We start from the raw sequence: 13425 nt of genomic DNA on the forward strand, positions 1-13425 counted from the left end.
AAAATATAAATATACTAATATTAAATCCGATTCAATATCATTTATAACAACAACAAAAGTTAGTCGCAGAATAATTTGTGATTGGCTAAAATAAACCGTCATAACCCGAAAGGACTTAAATACAATATCATCTACAGGTAAACTTTGAATTTCGAACGTCTTAGACTCCGAGTTAATGCTATGTTATGTGAATAATCAAGCAACTATTCCAACTGTCCAAGGACTTTTCAAAAAGTTGTTAGAAAAGTTTCATTAGAATATGCAGTTTCCATTTTAGTAATTTACTATAGTAAACTAATCAAAATTCCCGTAATTCTGGAAAATGAACCATAATAAGACAAAATAATCAAATAGTTGAGTAATTTCACTTAAATTAATCCAATAACGAACAAAATTGTGGGCTAATCTAAACCATTTTCCATGATCAAAATTGGTAAATAAACCACTAATCATCTAATAATTATACAATTAATCAACCTATTTACACAAAACTAATCTAATTTCAATTCCCAATTTTGATTTGCATTCCAATTTATTCAGGAATTGCGCTTAAATTACCCACAGAAATCATTCTCCTTCCATTAATCCCATTACTCCGGTTCCGGTTTCGATTCCCAATATTTTTCATTCTTCTGCCAGCAGCGGACCCTACGTCCGCTACCTTGGCAGAAGATCTCTCTTCTTTCTCCCCACCCCCGAAAAACCCACCCTTCTTCCGACACCCGCACTTCTCCCCAGCGCGGCTCTTCAAAAGAGCGGCGTTCGCTTTAACAGCGAGTGCCGCCATATCCTCCGCGTGAAGCGGGCGGCTAAGTTTAGCCAATGGTAGCGCAAAGTAAAGCTGTCCGGGCTGAAGCTCGTCTTCAGCCCGAACAGCGGAAACAAATCCATCAAAATCCATTTCATCTGAGTTGCAAATGAACACATTGGGATCCTTGGAAAGAAGGTATGAAGCTTTAACAGGGTAGGAGAATTCCTCTAGTCTTCCGTCTTCTAGTATAAGCTTTGCTGTTGCGACTGCGGTCGATTCACAAGAGGAACATATACCCATAATTGTTATCACAATGATATCACAATTATCTCTTTTAGTTGTTGTAATTGTAGAGTTGTAGTAATAAAATGTTCAGAGGTTTATAAATGTTTTTTTTTTTTGGAGTTGAGAAATGAATGGTAATGAGGGAAAAGAGAGAAGAAAGAGGGGTATATATAGAGGAAGGAATGGAGGAGAGAGAAAAGAAGAGTAGACGTGAGGAGGAAGGGGGGGGTGGGGTGGGGTGGGGAGGGGTGGGGTGGGGTGGGGAGGGGTGGGGTGAGGGAATAGTGACAACCTGGAAATAAGTTGACGCCAGGGTGTATGTAATCCAAATTACTGTATTTTGTTGAGCAGTAAAAGTTGTAGTTGTATGTACTGTAGTAAAGATTTTTAGACTGCTCTTTTTTGGATTTTTAAAATACTTGTACACGTTTAAATTAAAATACTTGTATATGTTTTGACTTTTACGGAATACTCCGTAATACTATTGTATTTATAAACTTCTCCGTATTTTTAAGTTGACACATTTTAACTTTTAATTGACATTATTTACAAACTTATTTTTGTGATTTATAGAAATGATGAAACTTATGTACTCATGTGAAATGTTTATAAATTATTGTCCTAATGTAAATTTAATTACGGAATAAATATCAATTTTTTTTATATAACTTTTACTCTACATACTTCAGTTGTTAAAAATATGCATTGATCAACGTAATAAAAATAAATTGCGTTAATTATAAAAGAACAGAGGAAGTAGTATAAAATATTGACCGTTTCTAATTTGGGATTTTTGACCATGTAAATTAATTACGGAGTAGATTATATTTAACGCATTTGACACAATGACACATCAGTATGAGTATGTTATTTAGGGTATAAATTTGGCTGTTACTGGTCAATAAATAAATATATTTATTTATGTAATTAAGTAATTATTTCTATAGTAGGAACTGGGGAAAAACAATTTAGGGAAAAAAAAATGGATATTTTGGGTATTTACTGTTCTGTGATGGTAACGTTTGAGAGTTGACGACAAAGGATATAATTATATAGAATTATAAATGATGTAATAGAGAAGTTACCAAGAAGATAAGGGGTTGAACTGTAGAACTTTCTTACAAATTTTGAGTTCAATATTGTTCACACACATTTTTTTGTATTGGAATTTTTGATTGATTGATGTATCACACATAGTATATCGTATATGTGATCAAAGGTTAAGATTCAGCGCATAATCAAGTGCGTGTTTAGGATTAAACAAAATGAGATTTAAGTTTAGGTTCGTAATCAAAATATAATTAGTTAATTACTAGGTTGCCTAAATCCATCATGTTATCCATAATCTTATTCATCAGCTAAATCATTCATACATCTTTCATTAATGGTTTTATGCTAATTAATTAAATAAAATTTGATTTATTTTAATTTGCTAACATTGCATGCAAGGATGTTATGCCTGAAATTTTATATAACAACTACGTAATCATGGGTTTTAATATATTTAAACATTTTGCATGCATGGACTAAGGTATGTATAAGACTATAATTTTTTAAGCGTTCTATTCACTCTAAATTAATTTTAATAGGTTGCATTTTTACTTTATTATCATGATAATAGGTGACTTGGTAAACATTTTTAATGCTTTGTATTTTTTTTTAAATGTCTATTTTAATTTGGTAACATAAATAATTGACTTAAGTTCGACTATATGAATATATAAAGAAAAAATTATCGACTAGGGCATGTTAGATTAGTCTTAATGTGCATTTTAAAAAAAAGATATTTATTTTTGTAATTTATATTACATTAAAGCATAAATGAATATACAAATGTGAACTTTTGTAGTTCTGTTGGTGGAACGAAAATTATTTGATTAATTTGACATGTATTTGTTAAATCAAAATTTTATTTTAAATGTCATCATAAAATTCAACCGATTAATGAATTAATAATAATAATTTTTAGATAAATACAAACATATCTGATTAGTTTTTTAGATAACAAAGAACTTTTCACATAAGACGCATCTTTATTTACTTTTTTTTTTTTGAATTGTAAAGACAAACACCTGATAAATGTATCGTAACTCTAAACATTAAAATAATTTAAAAGAAACCGAGAATAATCCCGTTTAAACAATCGCACATATATTACAACCATACACAACGCATATTTTAGAACTATAGATCGATCCGATCCTGACATTAATGTCCTAGATGACAAGCTACAAAATTGCACAAACACTAATATTTGTCGAGTTCCAACTTCCAATATATAGCTTGGATCCTTCACCTAGCTCAGTCATCACACTCACTCTCTGCAACTCACATTTAAGTGTATTAATTAAATTAACTTGAATACGTAACGCATAAATTAAAACAGAAAAAATTAAAGTAGTACATGTCTTTCATGCTATTAAAACATGCTACGCGTTAATCCATTGGTACCACTAACCTAAAGAGGGATAACTTTCACGTGATATAGGTCGCAAGACACGCTACTTAAACTATGGGACTCCTAAAATTAATTACACTATTTTTTATTTAAAACCACCCAACTAATTAAGCCAGTTTTTACAACTAGCTGTTTGTCATGAGACTTATGCACCTTATTTCCCCGACACTTAACAAACATTACTAAGCTGTATTATCCTGCTTATAATCCACTGGTTTTATTCCTTGCGACAGGTGCAAGAAAGATTAAGGAAGAACAACGTTAAATACACACATGACACATATGACATATTTACGTGGTTCACTAATAATGTAATAGCAAACAAGAGGGAATCTTATAATCTTGACGAAATAAAGATTACATAATAGATAATAGATAGGTTAGAAGTCTTAAAATATTTAATTTTATGTAGTGCTTTGAAGTGAAAACATAAATGGAATAGACACTAATAATAGGTTTAAACCTTTCATCATAGGGGGCAAATAGATTCAGGACTTATTTTAATTTATTACTTTAATTCTTGAAAATCAATAATTATTCCGTAATAGGTTACATAAGCCACTAATTAAGCGTAATCCATTACCTAAGCCGCTTTTTAAAAACAATGGGCGTTCTAATTAGACTACTAATAACTGAGTGATGACTTAGTATCAAATGGAAATTATATTGAACGGCAAGAAAAAATAGTCAAAAAGTTTATAGGATAAAGTATGAATTTATGAAAGCAACATTTTAATTGGCTTTTTATGTAATAAAGTAGTGCACTTTTAGAAGTTGTAATAGAGTCAAAACTTTAATTATATGAGATTACCTTTCTTGCCTCAAGGAAGCTTCAACGCAAGTAAGAATGTTGCGCAATATAATGAAATCACGTTTTGGTACGGCTAGTGGGAACTTTTTACAAAGGTAAAATACAATGCAAGTACATTATAAAAATACGGCGTAACAAAATCTAGGTAGTTAGAATAAGATTTGCTTTATTTTTGATGTATTTTGTGATAATTTGATATTAATAATGTACTCCGTATCATTCTTTTCTTTTCTTTTTTGTACGAAGATCATGTAAATGCACTTTTTCTTGCTACTTAATACATCACCTCTTGTTTCTTCAATTATTGTTGAGAAAGTATAAAAAGGAGGAAAATTGTAACATCTTATGGTATGAAGCATGAGATGCTTTAGTGTGGAAGTTTATTTTAATATAATAAAATAAAGATCTTTAGAATTAATTGAAGATTATACTGATAAGATTAAAATTCTATATTAGTTGACTTGAGATAATTATCATCGATTTGATACTTCATCTATCTGTCACAAAAATAAAATAGACCACATGTGAATAGGAGCGAGGGTATATAATAAAACTGTTAAAATATTATATTATCCCTTCATTGTTTAAAAATTTCACATCTATATTCTTCATCAATTAGTATTATCATTATTTTTTGAATTCTTACTTTAAATTGGATGAAGGGTCTGTTCACATTTATTGAACTGAGTTAAACTGAATTGAACGAAACTAATTGGAGTTGAACTGAACTGATTAAAGCTGAACTGAACTGATTGAAGCTGAACTGAACTGAATAGAATATCTTATAAGTAAAGGAAATTAGAAGCTGAACTGAATTAATTAGAGTTGAACTAAACTGAAATTCAGCTGAAGTAAACAAACCCGAATTACGTGTAACACCCCCGATTTACTAGCTGATAATAAACAAGAATTTAAAGGAAAATAAACGACCTTTAAATAAAATTGCGGAAGCATACACCTAAATCGGAGGTATTACCGCCACACTCACAACCTGTCGAGTGTTAAGGCTTACAAAAATCCCAATAATTACAACCCAATAAATCTAAGTGAGCTATTTATACAACTTTATAAACTCGTTATAGCATACTAATCGAAACACTTGAGCTCCTTTAGCTACGATCACTTCATCAACCTGTTTAAACAATCTTTTCTGCTCACCATTAAGGACAAATTCTAAAATAGATCGTCGCAGGGCCACCATAAGAAAAAGACATGGCCGCAAACACAAGTAGCACAACAAAACAACACACACGTCAGCAAAAAGCTGAGTAATCACCACATATCAGAATACAAAGAATAATTGAATAATCTATATTACTAGCTCAATTAAATAATGTAGTTCGAAACTACATTACACATTGTACTCTGAAAAAAAATAACCTTTATCAACTCAACCTCGAATAATATAATACAACCCTTCACTCAATTAACTCATAACCAATAAGTGTGCCACGCTCTTTGCTTTATACCTAGCCTTGGACAAGGGTAATTCGAATAACAAACCAACAAGTATAAAAACTTGAATACTCCCAATAACCAGAAAACACCTTGAACCAGACCACATATGGGTCAATTCCCAATGTAAGGGACCATAGAAAAATAAATAGTAAAGATTGTACCTCATTCTTGACTCATGATTATCATCTTCTTACCAACATGCCAAGGACTAAAGTATATAACATCGAGCCTCAAACCAAGAACAAAATAATAATATTCCCCCTTTTGATCTCATACTTTGATCAAATAATCATTGACAAACTTAGATAGTATCTTAACAATGACACATGTACCCAAATAATATAACAATTCGAACTCTGTTCAATCATAGTATATCTCAACTCTTATAAAACAATAAAACTAATACCCAAATATAATTAATTCACAACCCAAAAATTATACTCTGCACTAATAACCCTAAAACCTCAATAAAACAATACTCCCTATAGCAACAACATTAAAACCCTAGAAATAATCAATCATACAACAAAATAATACAACAATTAACTTATATATCAAGACATATTAACCAATATATACACAAAACTTGATCATCATAGAATAACAACAAATTATAATATTTGCACATAATTATACAAAAGAATATCACAAACATCTCCAAAAAGTTTCGTTTGATAACAAATTTAGAATCATCCATATCATCAATAGTATAGGAGCAGCACATAATCGCCAAAATAACATGTGAAATCAATAGAAACAAACGAATTCTATATTACGCATAAAATTATAAAATAATGAATATTATCATCTTAGTCATAGTTGATTACACGGTAAACACTTCAACTCCAAATAGAATAAAACACAAGAATATATATATCAATCAACTGCAACAGTTTAGAAATTGTTTGATTACACATATAAAAAAAAATGATCAATTAACTCCAAATTGCAGGGAATAATCGTGTGATTACCTCTTTGTGATGAATGTTTATAGAAGAATTGATGGAGATTGGTCAATGAAACAAAAGTACAAAACTCATGAAATAATTTTGGGATTTGGTTGATAAATCCCACGCATCCAAGAACAAGAAAACGCCGGCTTCCGCTGCTTTAATTTACTTTTTTATTTAATAATCATAATATTAGAATAACTAAAGAGAATATTAGGGTTTAACATATTTCATGTACGCTTTAAATTATAGAGTCCTATTTAAACAAAATAGGGTTTAAAACTTTCCGAACTCTGAATTAAAAAAAAAAATGAGATTAGGAAAGTTATTTAATAAATAAAAATAAATTATAATTTTTTTTCATAAAATATATTATATAAAATCGTAAAATATTCGGGTATTACATTACGTGTGCATGGTTAACATGATGAGAAATTGTACATTTATATTGATGAGAAAATTATTACTCATATTAATTTGACTTAGCTTGAAACAACATAAAGAGTGAGTAGTACAAAGTACATATACTATGTACAAGAATATTGTAAAATTTACTATAGTACAATTAAAAATTGTTTTTTTTTTTAATTAAAAATCATTTACTTGTTCTCGATTTTATATATGTTGAAGTTGAATACTCTCTCTTTTCTCTTTGAAACCACAAATCGGACAATTAAGATAAAGACTGTATTTTGATTTTGTGTATGTAATTTACGTAGTGTGTGTAACATTATAATGTAACTATATTATGGAAAATATGATTAATTTAGATGGATAGTGATAAATTAGAAAGAGTAGGAAAATAATTAGAGTGGAATAGCTTGCCTTCTCATTGATGATGATCGGGAATATATAGAGTTACAAAGATATTGGGAAAATAACTAAAATAGAGAGGATAAATATATGGAAATATTCTATCATATCTCCTAATATACGATAATATCTCAATACCCCCCCTCAAGTTGGAGCATGGGGATCAAAAATGCCCAACTTGGAGAGAAGAAAATCAAATTGCGCTTTCCCAAGAGCCCTTGTAAAGATGTCAGCAAGCTGTGAAGATGTCGAAACATGAGATGTAGATAACCATCCGTCAGTAATAGCATCACGAACAAAGTGACAATCAATCTCAATGTGCTTTGTTCGTTCATGAAAAACCGGATTCTTTGCAATGTGCAAAGCCGCTTCATTATCACAGAACAACTTAATTGCCTTTGGATGTTGAACCCCAAGACTTAACAACAAACCTTTCACCCATTTTAACTCTTTAGAACATGAAGACATAGACCTATACTCGGCCTCCGACGAAGAGAAAGAAACAGTGGGTTGCTTCTTTGTTTTCCATGAAATTGGAGACTTTCCAAGGAAAACTGGCCAGCCAGATAAAGAACGTCGAGTAAGTGGACAAGCTGCCCAATCTGAATCACACCAACCCTGCAGATTCAAGTCACAATTAGAGCTCAATAAAATACCCTGTTCGGGAGTCCCTTTCAAATAGCGAACTACCCTCATCGCTGCATCCCAGTGTTCACTACGAGGTTGCTGCATAAACTGAGACAGAATGTGGACTGAATACGCTAAATCAGGACGCGTGACAGTGAGATAAATCAAACGACCAACTAGTCGTCTGTAAGACTCCGGATCAGGAAGAAATGCGCCTGTTGCCAAACCTAGTTTGTGGTTTTGCTCCATGGGAAAACCACTAGGCTTTGCTCCTAATAAACCTGTCTCAGAAATTATATCCAGCGTATATTTGCGCTGACATAAAAATAAACCTGCAGAACTGCGAGCCACTTCGATCCCCAAAAAATATTTTAAAGGACCTAGATCCTTCATCTTAAAACAGTCACACAAATAGGCCTTAAAGACAGACAATGCAATGGGATCATTCCCAGAAATAATCAAGTCATCAACATAAACCAAAACTGTAATCTGAGTATAACGAGTAGTAAAAGTGAATAAGGAGTAATCAGAGTAAGATTGTTTGAAACCGTACTGTTTTAAGGCCGTGGTGAGCTTAGCAAACCAACATCGAGGTGCTTGCTTTAAACCATAAAGTGACTTCCTCAATCTGCAAACCAAAGTAGGATCCGAACACTGAAAACCAGGGGGCAATTTCATGTAGACCTCTTCATCTAAGTCTCCATGAAGAAAAGCATTGTGAACATCCATTTGATGAATCTCCCAATTCTTAGCGGCCGCAATAGCAAGAACAGTACGAACCGTTGTCATTTTAGCAACTGGAGCAAATGTCTCATCATAATCTACAACTGCTTTCTGATGATTGCCAAATACCACCAAACGAGATTTGAGGCGTTCTACCTCTCCATTAGAAAGAAACTTGGTCTTGTAGACCCATTGACTCCCTAGTGCCTTTTTACCCGGAGGAAGAGGCTCCAAAGTCCATGTACCATTGTTTTCTAAGGCCCGAATTTCTTCATTCATTGACTTACGCCATCCTTCAGATTGCATAGCCTCTTTGAAACTTGTCGGATCTTTGGTTTGAACAACCGCTGCAATAAACTTTCGATAACTCATAGAAAAATTGTCACAATGTATATAATGTGCTAGGGGATACGGAGTACCTGAAGACTGATTGGAAGACGGAGATGGACTATTGGCAAAAACCGTGTGAGTGACAAAATCTCGGAGCAAAACAGACCGGTATTTTTCCCGGAATCCGCGCCCCAAATCTGGTTCTTGGGGTACGGTTGGAGTGGTGCTAGGGGCTTCGGTGTGCTGCCGTGGCTGTGGCTCTGTGCTGCTGCTGCCATGGTCAGCCTCGCCATGCCCCATGGCAGTGCTCGAGGCTGCTGCATCCAGCCCAGCAGCTTGCTGCTGCTGTGATGCGTGTGCATCATGGCCAGCAACCTGCTGCTGCTGTGATGTTTGCGCATCATGGCAGGCTGCTGGCTGCTGCTGAGAAGTGGCCTCGGCAGGGGACTCCGCACCCCCCCTGCGGCCAACACCATCATGCCGCAAGGTAGGTGCGGAGTAGGCTGCCTCGTGTTCATTACAAGCTTCTTCTTCCACAAAAATTTCAGCAAAATCGCTATGAACATTATCCGACATATCATGCATACTCACATCAATATTAATGTTATCCGGACACCCAAAAGGAAATACATCTTCCATAAATTTAACATCACGAGACACAAAAAATTCCCTAGATTCAAGATCATACAACCTCCACCCTTTCTTCCCAAACGGATACCCCAAAAATACACACTTCCTACTTCTACTAGCAAATTTATCCCCCTTAGTCTTTTGATTATGAGAAAAACACAAGCATCCAAAGGTTCGAATAGCATCAAAGGAAGGGGATTTATTGAAAAGAATTTCGAAAAGGGTTTTATTTTGAAGTAAAGGTGTAGGGGTTCGGTTTATCAAATGAGCTGCGGCCAACACACATTCACCCCAAAAAGAAATTGGCAATTTTGCTTGAAATCTCAAAGCTCTCCCAACATTAAGAATATGTTTGTGTTTACGCTCCACTCGCCCATTTTGTTGAGGAGTTCCCACACATGAGGTTTGAAAAAGAATGCCAATAGCAATAAAAAAAATCAATCAGGCAATTAAATTCGGTTCCATTATCACTCTGAACAATTTTAATTGTTTGACTAAATTGCCTCTCAACCATAGCAACGAAAGCCATAAACATCTTAAACACCTCAGTTTTATCAATCAACAAATAAATCCACACAGCTCTTGAATAATCATCAACAATAGTTAAAAAATAACGAGCACCACACGATGAAACATGTCGATATGGACCCCATAAATCACAATGGACTTTCTCAAAAATTCTAGAAGTTTTATTATCACTCAAGGGAAATTTGTCTCGAGGTTGTTTAGCACGAAAACACACTTCACAACCTTTATTTAAACTACTCTTATTATTGCTAATATGCGGAAGCAACTTAACTACGTTTTCCGAAGGATGCCCCATTCTTCTATGCCAAAGTTCCAAATCTGATGAAGCTTCAACAGTAGACACACGTTGCACCACATCCGGTTTGCCAAAGAAATAATATAGTCCGTCTAGCCTAATTCCCGTTCCAATCAGCTGCTTCAGTCGGTCCTGTATAGCACACATATATGAGTTAAATTGGACAACAACATTCAATTGATCACTGAGTTGAGTGACCGAAAGTAAATTGCAATTAAGATGCGGCACATAAAGAACTCCGATAATAGTAATTTGATCGGACAATTTGACCGATCCTTCCAAAGTAGCAAGTACACTCTCACCATTAGGCAATCCCACGGGGCATTCAATGTAACGAGTATCAAACAACCAAGATTGATTACCGGTAACATGATGAGTAGCTCCGGTATCAATAATCCAACAAGAATCATCAAACTTACCATGAAGACGATTTTCAGGAATATTTGTGTTACCAATAAATCCCGAAAGCGCCTTCCATTGCTCCGGTGTGAAAGCCGTGCCTAAAGCAGTTGAGTCACCCTCGGCAGTGGCAGCATTGGCACGCACCGTGCCTCTGCCTTGACCTGCTGCCTTATCGCGTTGCCCAGGCACCCAACCAGCAGGATATCCATGGACCTCGTAGCATCTTCTCGGGTCATGACCCTTCTTGTTACAGTGAGGACATGGAGATTTGAACCAACAACTTGAGAAGTCGTGCCCCGGCTTCTTGCAATGAGTGCAGACCCGATCAGAAGTGACGCGCCCTCCACCAGTGTTGGCCCTGACTGCGAACCCGACAGCCTCTGTGGTTTTAGGCTCGGATTCCTGTCGAGCAGTCCTAACACGCTCGTCTTGCACCACGAGCTGATATGCCCTATCAAGGCTTGGCAATGGATCCTGCGATAAGATATTAGTGCGGAGAGAAGAATAAAAATCAGAGTATAATCCCATCAAAAAATCGTGAAGCCGAGATTGCTCCCTCCTCTGTTCGTGAAGCCTCCCTGCTGAACATGAAGAACAACATGTGCAAGAAATCAATGGTTCATGGTGGTCAAGTTCCTGCCAAATTGAATGTAATTTGCCATAGTATACCGAAACCGGCATTGATTTGGTCTGCTCACACTTGGCAAGCGAAGATCGAAGTTGCTGGATGCGTGGACCATTAGTTTGTGCGAATCTCTTCTTGAGATGATCCCAGAAGGGTTTTACCTCCCTGAATTTCGAAAGCGTAGCCTTCACATCCGGATCAATGGTGTTCGAAAGCGATGAAATTAACATGGCATTAATTGCAGTCCAATCAGACTTTGTACAGGGATAGTGAGGTTCACTAATTGTCCCATCCAAGAATTCGAATTTCCGGCGAGCCTCCAAGGCGGTCTGGATATCGGCTGCCCATTCGTCAAAGTTATCGCCTTTGAGTCGGGTGGGTGTAATATAGTCCCCGGGCCGATCTTGTGGTCCGAGATAGTATGGAGAATTGGGTTCAATTTTAGATGGAGGAGGTGGTGGTGGTGGCGGCGGTGGAGTATCGTCACCGGACATGATTAATTAATTATGGAAAAAAAAATCAACCTGCTCTTGATACCATGATAAATTAGAAAGAGTAGGAAAATAATTAGAGTGGAATAGCTTGTCTTCTCATTGATGATGATCGGGAATATATAGAGTTACAAAGATATTGGGAAAATAACTAAAATAGAGAGGATAAATATATGGAAATATTCTATCATATCTCCTAATATACGATAATATCTCAATAGATAGAGTATTAGAATATGATCATTTCGCAACATAAGTAGGAGATTGTAGTTTTATGCATACCACAAGATCCAATAATATAGGACGGCTAAGATTAAAGATAAATCATAATCTAGTCAGTAATGTTGCAACATTCGTACCTGCTAGGCCGTCAGTAGACATTTCTTTCGCAACTAGTAGTACTAGTAGTAGTACGTAGTAAGTATAGAATTGGTCAACATGGATTAATTCCATCAAGTCGTATAAAATGGGATTGAATCAGTAAATGAAAGCTATGAATACAAGTTGAAGTCGGTAAAATTCAACGATTCTCGTCTCACCGGCTAATTCTGCTCATCTTATCGTTTAACTGTCCGTGCTGTCCTTGCATGTGCATCTATATATTTATACAAGTCAATGCATTGGATGTTTAAATCATAAGTGAAGGAAAATTTAACATTTTTTCTACTATATTTTGGGTTTTTCGAAAATTTATCATAATAAGAAAAAATTTAATTTATTGACTTCCTCTTCTATTAATGTACTTGTCTTTAATGTTTAAAATGTACGGACTATAATTTTTACACTTATTTTAGTTTTTTAAAACACAAAGTTACACAACACGTAACTTGTACTATTTGTAATTTTCTTGTTGCAATATTGAAGTGGTATTTGTACGTACTATTAGAAATTTAGAATCTTTTAATTGCTTGCTTGCTACATAGTTTTAGAATTGTAAATTAAATTGAGTAAATTATTGGTATTTGTTGGGGATTAAAACGGAGTAAAAGAGATAGTGAAAATTCAAAATTTTGACGTTTCTACAAGAAAATTAAAAATCCATTGATTTTCTATATGCTACGTATTTGACTTGCTTCGGATCTCGTGTGTATGTATTAGTTGACATGTATTTTTTTTATCACGTGTATTTGTCTTTGATTATTATTAAGTGAAATTATTAAATAAAAAATCTAAAAAAATACAATATATATTTAGACGATTCGAACGAGATTGTTATATGGATGTGCAATAAATTATTATGATTATAAA

General features: G+C 34.4%; 1 protein-coding gene across 1 annotated transcript; it reads right to left on the bottom strand.

Annotated features, from left to right (window-relative positions):
- Positions 1-532: 532 nt before the first annotated feature.
- On the bottom strand, positions 533-12180 carry LOC145600308 (uncharacterized). Its single transcript, XM_081656225.1, has 3 exons — positions 10639-12180; positions 7700-9974; positions 533-1017 (listed from the first exon to the last, which is right to left on the bottom strand). The coding sequence occupies exons 1-3, from the start codon at positions 12178-12180 to the stop codon at positions 533-535; spliced, it is 4302 nt and encodes a 1433-aa protein (XP_081512351.1).
- Between the last annotated feature and the right edge of the window lie 1245 nt (positions 12181-13425).

Source organism: Chenopodium album, chromosome 21, assembly GCF_948465745.1.
Source record: "Chenopodium album chromosome 21, dcCheAlbu1.1, whole genome shotgun sequence".
Classification (NCBI taxonomy): domain Eukaryota; kingdom Viridiplantae; phylum Streptophyta; class Magnoliopsida; order Caryophyllales; family Amaranthaceae; genus Chenopodium; species Chenopodium album.

What these genes read in the sequence shown, in the direction of transcription:
- LOC145600308 (XM_081656225.1), bottom strand. Translation starts at nt 12,180, where the DNA reads ATGTCCGGTGACGATACTCCACCGCCGCCACCACCACCACCTCCTCCA. An exon ending in TGGGGCATCCTTCGGAAAAC is followed by an intron (nt 9,975 to 10,638) that starts GTAGTTAAGTTG and finishes CATAATCAAAAG; the next exon opens with ACTAAGGGGGATAAATTTGC. An exon ending in TTTTCTTCTCTCCAAGTTGG is followed by an intron (nt 1,018 to 7,699) that starts GCATTTTTGATC and finishes AATCGACCGCAG; the next exon opens with TCGCAACAGCAAAGCTTATA.